Source organism: Vanellus vanellus (assembly GCF_965231255.1).
Source record: "Vanellus vanellus genome assembly, chromosome: 3".
Taxonomy (NCBI): Eukaryota; Metazoa; Chordata; class Aves; order Charadriiformes; family Charadriidae; genus Vanellus; species Vanellus vanellus.
Window position 1 is genome coordinate 11,414,229 of NC_138907.1, and position 13,198 is coordinate 11,427,426.

Genomic DNA, 13,198 nt, shown 5'->3' on the forward strand with positions numbered 1-13,198 from the left:
ATGAAACTGGAGCAACGGCAGCACTGCCAAGGGTATCCCCCCAAACCCACCGGTTTTCTTTAAAAATGGCAAAATTCACCCATGCTAGAAAACGGACCGACCCTTGGAGGCTGGACAGCAGGTCAAAGCAACGAATTTGAGGAAGATTAAAGAAAACGCTGAAGGTTTTGACAGTCAGTGTCCTCCATCAAACTCTGGGAGGGCTGAAGGGTTAAGAAGTTAATTCAAACCAAGTTACCCAAATCCTGTTTGTCCTCCTTTCTGGAGCTCTCAGTTCAATTCTGACAGAGCCTCGGAATAATTATCTTCTCCCGTAATAAGATTTCCCATTTTCTCCTGTCGAAGACAACTGCCACAGCACCTCCACCAACAGAAGAGACCTGAGGACCCTCACGGTGGGTTACTTGCGCCAACCTGCGTTGGACGCTTTCGCTTGCCGCTCCGGCAAGTCTTCCCGCTGGTGGGAGCAGGAGGAGCCCCGGCTCTCCCACCTTCCCGAGGGGATGGCGGTGCACGGGCGACCCAAGGCGAGCTAAAAACGCCTGGCTTTTCCCAGGAATTTGGGACAGCTGCCACTAAGAAGTCTTGCAGATGTGGAAGAAAGATTTTTACAACTTCACCCACAATAAAATCAAGTGAAAGAGGAGACTTGCGTATTTGGGATAAAGGGGGACACCCCCCACACCCCCCCCCCAACCACCCATTCGGAGTCCAATACATGGAAATATGACCCCTTTTACGCAGATGAGCTCCATGAGCCCACTGGCATTTTGCAGAGCGATTATCAGTTGGTGCAGGATGGAAACCCATTGCAAGTTGTACTTTGGGGGGTGGGGTGGGGGGGTGTTGTAATGCCTCCAAACTCTCTCGAGAGCAGAGCAAAGAAAATCCTCGCTGGTTTTAGCCAATTATTTCCCCTTTTTTATGTTTTCAGCAGCCTAGTTTTGTACTCATCTGCCCTCTCGCTATACTCCTTCCCAAAACTGGACAAGCATCCCACTTGGAGAAGGGGCAGGGAGCCAAACTAACCCCACGCTCCTCGTCTCAAGGCAACATCTCATAATGACAGAAGGATGAAAGAAGACCTGAAATCCACGTGCTTTAACCCTAAAAAGTTGCTAGCGTGTAAAATATTCATATGTAAACAAAACTTATAGAATTAAGTGGCGTAACAGTATTTTTCTATCAGAATAACATCCTGGAAGCAATGGAGACTAATTTTTGGATAGAAAGCCCCTCCTTCAAATAACTGTCTCCATATAAATTCTTTTATACAAATAACAGCTTTGCTAAGTAGATTGCATATTGCTTCTTCTAAGTTTTCTTGTTTAATAAAATGGCATCAAGCAATGAATAAAGATTCAAAATCCAGATACATAATAGAAAAAACCCTTTCACTTTTATTGTAAAGTCAACATCTTTCAGCTACGTCTCTTACTTTCTGCTCAGTTTCCCATTTCGGTAAGATTTAACCTCTTAAGGAAATTGTTTTAAAAGCATTTATTTAAAAATAATGATTAAATTATAGGATTTACATGAAAGAAATCCTTGGCCAATTCATTTTTTTTAAATCATGTCAATTTGTTTTTTAAAAGGTGTTTGAAGTCCTTGAATCTACCTCTTGGCACCATTAAAAAAAAGTAGTTTATAATCCCCTAATGTGCTTAAATAAAGCCTTCAATAGTTTAAATTGTTATTAAACATCTTGTGGGATTATAAGTTTATGGCTTTTTTTGCCTGATTAGATGATGAACGTGAAGATCATCAAATACTCATCATATAACAAACCAATTACATCGTATAATCCCCAAAATGAGGTTTGAATATCAACATTTTAAATTAAGCTGGATTTAAAGGATGCAGACAATTCACAACGAGCGAACAAAGACACACACCCACACCCACTCCCAAACTCCCTTCTTCCAGTTTTCAACCAAAAGGTACCATTGTCGGGACAAAAACATAGTACAGGTTGAAGCAGAAACTAATCCCGTTGCCACAGTTAAATTTACACAGTTGTAGGCAAGGTTATTTTTTTTCCCTTCCCTTCCTCCAAGCTCTTCCCTTATTTTGCAATCCCTGCTGAGGGCTGTACATTACAGCGAGGAGATCTGCTTGAAAAATGGTGGTGAGATCTGATCCCTGAATGTGAAGCGATCCAAGAAATAATAATACTTAAAAAAAAAATAAAAATAAAAATAAGAGGGCCCGTAAAATGTTGTCGCGCTGCAGCACAATCCCAAATTATCCTCAGGGCATCTTTCTGCAGCCTGGCTCCAGCACAGGGCTGGGCACAGTTTGGGGATGTCCTCACCTCTTCACCCAACTATTAGCAGCCTTATTTTTTATTTTTTTTTCCCCCCAAAGAGTAACAGGACATTCCTTCCACCTCAAATTTACAGCAAAATCCTAAAAACGGGTTTCACGAACTTCAAAATTTACAGGCAGCTGTCATAATCTACCATCAAGAATTCCACCAAGCTCCGTAGCTACATTTCACCTAACTAACGCCCAACGTGGGCAGCTCTTCCAACCCAGACATTTCATCCAAATTAAGTCAGAATAGCAAATGGTTAAAAATAAACCCTGCAAAGTCCTAAGTGTAAGTCTGATCGCAGCTTTTCCTGTTGTTTTAGCTGATGGGTTTTGTTGTTATTATTCTAAGGGGAACTAAAAAAAAAAAAAAAAAAAGGGGGGGGGGGGCAATTTGGATAAATTTATCCCCTGAAGTGTTCCGGAGCATACTGCCTGCATCTGCGCTTGCCTACCCTTCGGGCATACGTCAACTCAGTTCTGCACATCAGTCAAAATAACGGGGGGGGGGTGTGGGTGGGCGGGGGGGGGGAAGGGGAGGCTGCAGTGTGACACTGAGCGGGAACTATTGCCCAAACACTTCAACAGCCGGAGAGGCTATGGCCTTGCCTTTGATTTTTTTTCTTCAATAAAGCAAAAAAAAAAAAAAGAATTTCCTCCAGAGTGGGAAATGAGAACTAAGGGACCAACCTTAGGAAATTAAGTCAGTGCACAGAGGAAGACTTAATACTGGTGGAGATGGAATAACCGTATAGAAGGAATTAAACCAGCCTATACACTTTTAAAAGATTGTATTAGTCCAACATTTATTTTAAGTCTTTCCAACCATTAATCATTAGTATGACAGACACAGCAATTACTGTCTATTTGGTTTAATTCCATGCCACTGATGTGTATTAATATTACAATTGCGAAGAAAAAAAGAAATATTTGCTTTAGCAAAGGAGGGCTCCCAACTAACACCCCAATTAGGAAGCACCAGTGGTCAAGGGGATGCTGGATTTTGCATTTAACCGCCGCTCGTTTCATCCCTGCCATTTTCCGAATGGGAAAGCGAAGGCAGGTGAAGTGCTGAGGGCAAAAGGGAGGTATCGCCTGCCCGGACATGTCCCCTGCCTGAACAGAACCACCTCCCTTCTCTCTCTCCTCACCTCCCGTCTTAGGGAGGACTTCATGTCCACCCTAGGGAAGGTGAAATCCACTTTTAATAAATAAAATAAATAAACCAAAATAAATAAAACGGCATCTCTAGTTTCCTCAGCTGACCAGTCCTCGGCGAGGAGACGAGCTGGGGACACTGTCATGCCTGTGTGTAGGGTTACAAATGCAGTCACGAGGCCCAGACACCCCCAAAAAATGAACCGGAGTCTTAATTCCTTCAGTCTCTCACCTCCTACTCCTCAGTGCTGATTGCAGCTATGATTTGGGTCAGGGTTGTTTTTTTTTGGCAAAGAGGACAGCACCCCAAGCAGCTTGTCAACGTGTTATATCGCTCTAGCGCTAACCGTAGCATTGACTCTGCCCCATGTTATCAACGCGCTTGCCTGGAGGACATCTTCTGCCACGCACAAGACCCACTGCTCTTGGGGAGGCACAGGTTCTCTGGTGCCGTCTCGCTCCAGTGAGAGCACTCCCAGCTGGGACACATGCTTGGAAGAACCTACCAATGTTGTCCAGCCAATGTTTTAATTTGGGGAAACTATCCATGACCCCACCTAGGGTTCTGTTGGGTTTTGAAAGGTCTGTCTCGAGGTCCTAGCTGGAGAAAGCTGGACTGGGTAGATCAATTCTTTACCAAGCTCATCAGCAAGCCTGGAGCCACCACAATGCTGCCAGAAGACGAGAAAGCTGCCCTGCAATAAATCTGCACACTTCACCTGGCTGGGATGGCGGGGGTTTTCAAGCGAGCTTTAGCTTGGTGCTGCAAGGTAGAAAATGCAGCAACTTCATCGCATAGGTCCTGGGGGAATTCTTTCCATATTTGAGCCTTTCAGAAGAAGAGACCACCTTTACAAGATGGTCCAGATGTTGTCTCCCAGGGGCAGCTACCAGCACTGCAGCAAGCTCCGCAGGCACTCTCCTCTTCTCTTTTGCGCATTATTACCACACAGGAGAAGAGCGAAAAGCCACTTGTACCCTACACCCAATCTAGATGAACCAGTGACAGGGTCCATCCTCTGGTCCCGAGACTGTGCATGAAGGCAGCAGCAGAGTTGGGTCAAGCCCACGTAACTAAATGCTCAAGAGAGGGTAGCTCCTGCCACGAGGTCTTTCGGGAGTATTACCCCTGCTATCTTCTGCCGTGCTCCCAGGAATGGGTTTGGAGGGTGGTAGCTGGCCCAGGCTGAGACCATGTCGGAGACTGCTCCAGCAGTTTAACGGGTGATGTTTAATTTATTAGTACAAACACAGCAACAGGCTACTTCCAAGAAAAAATACTATTAATAACAGTAACAAATCCTCAGCTGGGAACTATGAGGGACTGACATGCAGTTGCTCAGTGTCCCCCGGTGTGCCTTGTCCTGACTGCAAAACTTCCAGGGCATCTCCTCAAACCAGAACCTACACTGGCCACATCAGAACGGTGTGAGCATCACTGCCGGCACAGCCTCCCTGGACCGTTTTGGAGGCAGATGACCTTAACCTCACATCTACCCACAGAGAGACACCAGGGCCCACCTCATCTTGGGTGAGGACCTAGAACTGGGGAGCCACCACAACCAAAAGGGACCTCCAGCTTTGGAAGTGATGCACTGAACGCACCGGGAACAGGGCTAAGGAGCTGGCAAAGCTGGGGCACGCCTGACCTAGAGTCTGCCAGAGACAGAGATTAACTTGGAGATATCCTCTCCCACTTTGGAGGAGGAGTTGCTCCAACACGAAGGTTCATTCATAGCAACCAGGACCGCACGGGGCAGGATTCCCCCCGCCTGATCCCCGTGCTGACAAGAGTCATGGCACATATCTGGTTTCTTGGCTCAGCAGGGGAGGGGAACAGGGACGGAGGGGCGATATGCGTGAGCGCTTCCCTCCGATTTATGAGTATACCCTTGGCAGGGCTCCCAAGCGGGGCCGGGCAAGCTGGCCGGGGCTTCTGGTTTCATCCTGACCCTAACTACAGGCAGGGGAGAGAGTCAACTGCCGGGATTAGAGGCGAGAGTCGTTCTTCGCCACTGCCCGCAGACACCTCTCTCATCCTCCTGGCGCAGAAAAACTCAGCCAGAAAACCCCAGGGCCCGAAGGCCCACGTCCCCCCCAGGTGGAAGAAACCCAGCAACAAATTGCCACAATTTGATGAAAAAGGAGAATGGCGTCAGAAACACTTTCGCTAAAGGCTAACGTTAGAAGGCGTGGTAGACAATATAAAGCCTCGAAAGAAGTTCCGGCATCCAGTTTAACCCCACACACCTGTCCAGAGCTTTGATTTCTAATCCCAGGAACCACAAAAAAACCCCAAAACATACAAGTAGCTGTGGCAACAGAAATAGCTGCGCATCCCCCACCCCATTATAACGTTAAATACAGGGGTAAACTTACACTCTGGGAATGAGAACGTCTCAAAGAAAAAAATTACACTTTGCTATTAAACCAGATACATTCAGACCTTTCATCGGGAAGCTTCTGATGATCTCTGACAAATAGCTGAATAAGGCCTTTGTTTGCTTTTTGCTTTGTTTTTAAGCTCCCCAATTCTTTTCCGCGGTTCTCCGGAGCGCAGAACCCGGGGCCGAGAGCTGCTCTCGGCTCGGAAGGAGCGATTCCCACGTCAGCTAAGGGGAGCCGCAGCTGCGTGAGCAGCGGGGCAGGACAGGTCTCCGAAGTTATTAGTATAAGCTTAGTCACACTTTGCGGTGACGTCCTGTTAACAACTGCGACTCGACTCCCCACCCCTCCCCCCCACCCCCAAAAAAAAATTAAATAAAAAAAAGAAAAAAAGCTAACAAAAAAATCATCTAAACCCAACACACACACACAAAAAAACCAACCCAAAACCATAAAAAAAAAAACCCAAAACGCTCCGTGCTCTTCCCCTGGCATCTAGCAAATGAGGCAACAACAACAACAACTCTGCTCGGAAAAGTTCCCTGAGCTACCTATGAGTAACATCATACGTATATATATATATTTTTTTTTTTTTTTTTGCTTTCTATGACTACCACAACTATGACATTTTCCATGTTTTATTTTGCATATGTGATCTAGAGTTCACTTACTGTTAGATGCTGGAACAGCCATGCCCTCATGATATTTGTGGCTACTTTGGGAAAGATGCCACGCTTTTTATGTCGCTTTTTGTCCTTATCTGGATCATCATCATCACCTGTGCTGGGGGAAGCTACACTGTTGTCCAAGCCGTCACCTGTAAATATAGTGAATCAAATTTTGACTTATGCTACCTTTATATACTTCAGCCGAAGCCTGGCTTTGGGTATAAACTGCATGAATATTTAAATGAAGTATAAATTCTTTAACACAGTAATTCACCAGGGGTTGAGGGGATGGAGAGGGTGGGGGTGGGATGGGGAGGGGAAGAGACATAGGGAGAGGGAGGGTCACAGGACTGTGTCGGCCCCGTTCTGGTTTATCCTGAAGGACAGTGCGACCACTTCTGCCACTGGATTCAGCACTGTAACCCCAAAGTGCTTAAAAAATAAATAAATAAAATATTTTGCAAGCATCCAGCTTGCAAAGGTGGAAACGGTGGCTTTTCTTCACACTAGGTCAAAATCCCAAAATTTATCCCAATCGGCTACTTTGGCTGAGATGGCAATTAGGAAAGCATCGATGGTGTCCCATCCCCATGACGTGCGTGAAGCCGGGTGCCCCGTCCCGCCCTGGGATGAGAAAAGCGGGGTGAATGCAGCTCTTTTTCAACATCATATTCTCCCCTTGAATTCCCAAACAACCAGAGGATTGGGGCATCGCTTCTATTAAGTCTTTTAGTGATGTCCGACTCCCCCTGACTTTTTGGGTGGGAGGTGGGCAGCTAACTGGCCTCCCCTCTTGCCAGCCCCAGCCGAAAGAAATTCATACTGGGATAAGTAGGTACCAATTTGCCGTACACCGTGAGAATGAACACCCCACTTTGCGTCGGAGCGCCATATCCGCCGTAGGTGTCTGCTCCCATTAAACAACAACCAATCCAGAATGAATTCCCTTAATGCAGAGAGGGTCTCGGACAGTTCTCGTCCCGTTAGCAACGTATCCGCGGGAGGACGTAACCAGCCAAATTGGGACTGGGCTGGTGGGCGACGGCTCAAAGGAAAACCAAAGTTGCAGTGCCCGGCCCGTTTGCATGCAATTTTTGTTTCAAACCCCAAAAGCGGTTTATAAACAAGTCCGCAGAGTGAATCAGCCTTTGCGTTCTGGACTGAAGGGTATACCCCAGCTGCTGAGGACACTGTATTTGTAGCAACCGTGGAGTTGTGATGTTATTATGCAAGTGTTTTTTTACACCCCCTGGGTGAGAATGATCAAGAAAGTCATCTGAATTGGGCTGAATCAAAACTATCTCTGTTAGGATAAAAATAAATTATATTTTTTTTAAAAAAAAAAAAGGATGTAGACTGTCAAAATTATGATTTGTTAAACAGCTTTCAGTACCAAAAAATAAAAAGTTATTATTAGTGTTATATTTTTAGTACCTCACTGACCGTGGCAAATTTATAATTGTCCTTATGACTTGGCCTGTGTCTTTAATGAAATGGTAACTTTGGGTAGTTACAGAAACAAACAAGATTTTTATGAAGAAATCAGATATCCGACAAATTCTTTGAAAGCCTGGCATATAAAAAAGGGCTTTTATACAGAGAAGCAATTCACCATATAAAATAATAATTCATAAAAGAAACATGAGCAAAGGAAACAACTCAACAGCATTTAAAATTCTACGGGCTAATCCACTTTCTGTCCACGAGAGGCAAACAAGGAAAAGAAAAGTATTACGCATTCATCGATTAAAAATGAAAAGCTTCTAACCTAATGACACTGCCTTTCACCACCTCCCTGCAATCCTCCCCCCCTCCCTCCCCCCCCCCCCTATTTTTTTTTAAATACACTCTCTCCTCATTTCAAACCCCCTTCAGATTAATTTAGCAGGCAGCGCCTTGTGCCTGACGGGAGGGAGGACTCATTGATAATTTATGGAAATATCTACTATAATCCAAGGGAGAGGACTGTTTTTTTTTTTCCTTCCCCCCCCCCCCCCCCCTCCAGCTTTGTGCATCAATAGATAATCAAGGCCTTCAAGCAGCCTTAGCTTCCCATTACCTCGGGCAAGAGAATTCCTGAAAGCATGCCTCCGGGGCACCTGAATTATATCCTCCATTAGGGGAGGAAAAGCTTTCTGCATTCCACCTATAACACTCCCCAGAACCTTTCCTGTTTATTTCTGCCGTATGAAAGCAGAAGCATTAGGGACAGGATTTTTTAAGTGAAGACTTATGTAGATACAATGGAGAAACCTTTCAAGCGCGAGCCAGATCACCTCCTTCAATCCCTGGCGGTGACCTATCCCAAATAAAAGGTTTCTGTTACATCATTAGCTCAAGCCAAAAACAGCCTTGGCTTAATGCACAGTTTGTTCTTCCTACTGTTTTTAGGCAAATACTGCTACTTTACTCCCATCTGGGAGGGAAATTACACTGCTGGGCTGTAATCTAAGACAAGATTTTCATTGGAAGCAAATGCTTTCAATCCAGTGTAAATACTGGTGCATGTTCAGAAAAGCCTAAAACAATAAACCCTGGCCCCGTCCGACACAAGTTAGAGAAAGTGAAAGGGTAAGAAAGCACCCGGCTATCCTGAGAGCAAACGCTTCGCTAGACTTTTATAAATTGTTTAACCTCTTCCACTTTTTTTTTTTTCTTTTTTTTTTTTTTAAATGGAAAATTGATCCTGTAAAGACCGAAACCACAGAGAGAAGTCTAAACGGTCAATTGTGGATTTTAGTCATTTCCATCTACTTTGCAACCCGATATGCTCACCTCCGTGAGGTCTCCAGAGATTCCCCCCCCAACTTCTTTCCCTCTTTTTAAACATCGCTCCGCAAACATGAAGCGCCGCTGACCAGCCACACGGTAGCAGCTACGAACCGCGGTTGCAAAAATGTCAACGGCGGCTCCGTTCCTGAAGTTGACTTCTCCTGCCGCCAAAATGAAGGCGAAACTGAAAAGGTGGAAATAATCATAGAAATGATGCTAGTCCATAAACAAGCTTACAGCCTCATTAGGATAGTGGGGAGGCTCCGCTGGGTGATTTATGCTTGTTTTGCTGATGCCATGAGGAAATGCCATAGGGCAACTTTAGCCAGCTGCTAATGGTTTCTGACAGCTTCTTAGCAACTAGCGCAAGCAACGCCGTGGCCTTCGCTAGTGACAGAAACCGAAAATGTCATATTATCTGCCCGTGTGTCACCAAGTTCCGTGTGGCAATTAACTAGTAGGCCAGCCACTGAGGGGCCAGAGGCTCTTCAAAATGGCCCGTGGCTATTTTGGGAGGTGGTGGAGGGGAGAGGGTAGAAGCGGAGCTGGGCCTCTACACCGCGCGCCACGCACCCTCTGTCCACTGAGGAGTCCGCTCCACGCGGATCCTTTGTCCGTGGAGAAACTCCATCTAGCTTCCTCTTTAGGCACGGCGTGACATTATCAGAGGCACCGCCAGTAATCCGTCTTGATATGATGGTGGGAAACGACACTTTAATTGGCAGTACCTGACTCTCCGGTTTCGAGCGCTGGATCCGAAGGTGCGAGCCGTTTTTCTGCTCGCTCGCAAATTAGTCTAAAAGGATTTGAGATCACTGAAGCAGACTCGCCGCCCGTCAAATGGCTGGGAGCGCAGCGACTAGACGGTATTTTAACCAAAAAAAAAAAAAAAAAAAAAGGAAAAAAAAAGAAGCCGAGGAGCAGGAGAGCCCAGGCTCCGCGTGCCCGCTCCCCAGCGCGCAAAACCAGGCACCATACGTCAAACCTGTCAGACCTTTCAGCGTAGCCATTTGCCCTTTCCAACAATATTTAAGAATTGGTTTTACACAATTTTTTTTTTTTTTTTTTTTTTATAGGCCACGGTCTAGCGAAAAGGGGCCAACCGACAAAGAAAGGAATTTGTACTACAATTCGTCTGTGGCCGATTTCTTGCCAGACCTGGGCCGGTCCCCATGGAGCGAGGCAGGTGACCTGTGGCAGCTCCCCGGCTGTCGGGCAGCTCCGATTTCAAACGCCCTCGACTCCGGCGTCCCGGAGTTGCCTATTTAAGCACACCCAGGCATTTAGGCCGCACTATCCTGTTCCTTTCAAGAAAGGATAAAGCGGCGTTTATCGTATTCAGCCCTGCTGAATGGGTCAGGCCTCTTGCCGCGTATCCCCCTTCCCTGCCGCCATGGCCTCCTATGACTTCCCTTCTCCTCCCACCTCCCCCCAAAAATCAGGAGGCGGAAGCAGCAAAGGGTGACGGGGGGTTTACAGCGGCTCCTTGAGTGGGGGTGACGCTCTCTTTGTCCTGGGCGATGCATGATAAACCTTTGGTGGCAAAACCGGTGTTTCTGGAGAGCAGGTTGGCACACGCTGTTGGAGGAATGAGGTGGTGGTTCAAAGCCTCGCCTCCTCCTTCCCCTTCCACGCCAAAATGAACTGAACGAAGCCGTCACTGCCCTGCAGCGTTGGGAAGGCAGAGCTGGGCAACTTCCAGTCGCCCCAGCTCCTGAAACCATCCTCAGACCTCTACCATAAGAAGCTGCCCAGATACCACATGAATAGTCCGACAACCTGAGTCGGGGCCGTTTTAAAAAGGTTGGACATTCAAATGCCCTGGCCCCTTCGCTCGACTAGAAAATCCATGCCTTTGCATGAGGCTCTTTAGACGAACGCCCCCCTCAAACGACTTAAAGTGACCAGAAATCTTAACAGCAAAGTGCCAAATACAGGTTTACTGCCAGATCTTCACCAGACCCAACAGGTTCTTTCTCACCGCATGTAGCCCTGTACTAGGACCGAATCCGTGTTTAGAGCACGAACATTTTTATATCAAAGCAAAACATACTATTCCTAATAAAGCCTGCTTCCCACACCTCTGTCACAAGAGCTGAGAGAGGTTTCGGGGTCCACTGTTCAATTGGCTGGGATGGGGTGAGAGGAGGGCACCAGCTTCGCTGAGGTCCACCAAGCCACGCGATGAGCGCCACCTTCCACAGCTTTTCCAGTCCACTTCTAGCTAAGCACCGAAATCCACTGCTTTAAGGAGGTCATGGAAGAAAACGTGGAACAAACGTAACCCAGAAGCCCTGGGAAAGACCCAGAACACCTTTAGGTGCCCCCTGGACTGAACAGCTCCATTAAACCAGTGTCCTCCAAAAGTTTCAATGCATATCAACTGAACTTACTTTTCTGTTCCCAAATCTCTCCTGTTAAAAGCAGCTTCTGCCTCCTGGAAGAACTTTATGGTTTGCACTTACTTTTTGCATTTAATAAGCTAATATAATTTAAACATCCGTTGTGTTTGGACGAAACCCATTGACTCCTGTACTAGACTTGCAATGTTTTCAGTGCTATGAACTGAAACACCTAACGGTGCCCCAAAGTTTGTGGGCTTTTGGGTACTGTGTTTTTTTTTTTTTTTTAAATTCTATCACAATTTTTTTTTAAAGCATTTAGACATGAGTTCCTCAAATTCCTGTTTCTACTAGCATGAGAAATCCTACATTATCTAAGCCAAAATATTTAACTGTTCACTGTCCGTGCACAGCTCTCTTGGTTCCTTTCTCTTTCAACCCCTCCAAGAACTCAAATCTCTTTCGCAACCTTTCCAGGAAAGCTGGATTCCTAAATAACTTCAAGCAATATAATGTAGCAGAGAGATTTTCAGTGGCAAAACGACTTTCTTTAAACTGTCTTCAGTGCTCTGTGCTGATTTAGAGTAACTATTATAATTTCCGCACCTTTACCTATATTATCCCTCACAGAAACACATCACCCCTTTGCTGTGTACCAACACATCCACCATGCTGACTTTTTGCAGAGCAAAACCAGGCCCACGTGGGAAATGTAATTTTTCTATAAGGTACAGAATTATCAACTCTCAAAAAGCAGGTCCAAGGATGCAACAAGTCGGGTTTTTTTTGCAAAACAAGAGCAAGAGAGAAGGAATCTGCCACAACCTACTGTTCACAGGACTTAAAACAAGGATCGTCATTTCAGACCACCAGCATTGAATGGACTTGGGCAATTGAAGAAGAATATGAAGGTTTGGTTTTGTTTTTTTTTTTTTTCATTTGTTTCTGACACAATCAGCTCCAATTCAGCAAAGGAATGTGGTGAGCAAAAATCACACCCAGACGACTCTGATGTGAGTCAGGGTGGCCAATATTTGTGTCTGCAACCAGAACAGACTATTGCAGTTGGAAGGGGCCTACAACGATCATCTAGTCCAACTGCCTGACCAAGTTAAAGCATGCTGTTAAGGGCATTATCCAAATGCCTCTTAAACACTGACAGGACACGCGAGGACAAGTTCACTACTCAGAAGTGATCATTCCTCCTTACAGCGAGGTGGGGAAGAAGACAAGCACAGGGGTCTGAGGGCTCAGCTATGCCAGAAGAGAGCTGGAAGGCACTGGCACAGTCTGGGGATGCATACCCAACTGGTAATCTAAGTTGTACTTTTTGGGGGAGGAGAACTAGAAGTTTTGACATGAAAGAGTGTAGATTTAGATGAGATATTAGGAAAAAACATTTCACTGTGATGGTGGTGAGGCACAGGAACAGGTTGCCCAGAGAAGCTGTGGAACCTGCATCCCTGGAGGTGTTCAAGGCCAGGTTGGACAGGGCTTTGAGCAACCTGGTCTAGTGAGAGGTGTCCCTGCCCATGGCAGGCGGGGTGGAAATGGATGATC

At 46.1% G+C, this 13,198-nt stretch overlaps 1 protein-coding gene across 3 annotated transcripts in view; it reads right to left on the reverse strand.

The window, feature by feature from the left end:
* MEIS1 (Meis homeobox 1) overlaps positions 1-13,198 on the reverse strand; it is a 115,126-nt gene that overhangs the window by 48,064 nt on the left and 53,864 nt on the right. For all 3 annotated transcript variants that reach the window (XM_082480374.1, XM_082480375.1, XM_082480376.1), the window contains exon 8: positions 6,528-6,673. In XM_082480374.1, coding sequence (XP_082336500.1) covers positions 6,528-6,673 — 146 coding nt within the window. The remainder of the gene's footprint in view (positions 1-6,527; positions 6,674-13,198) is intronic.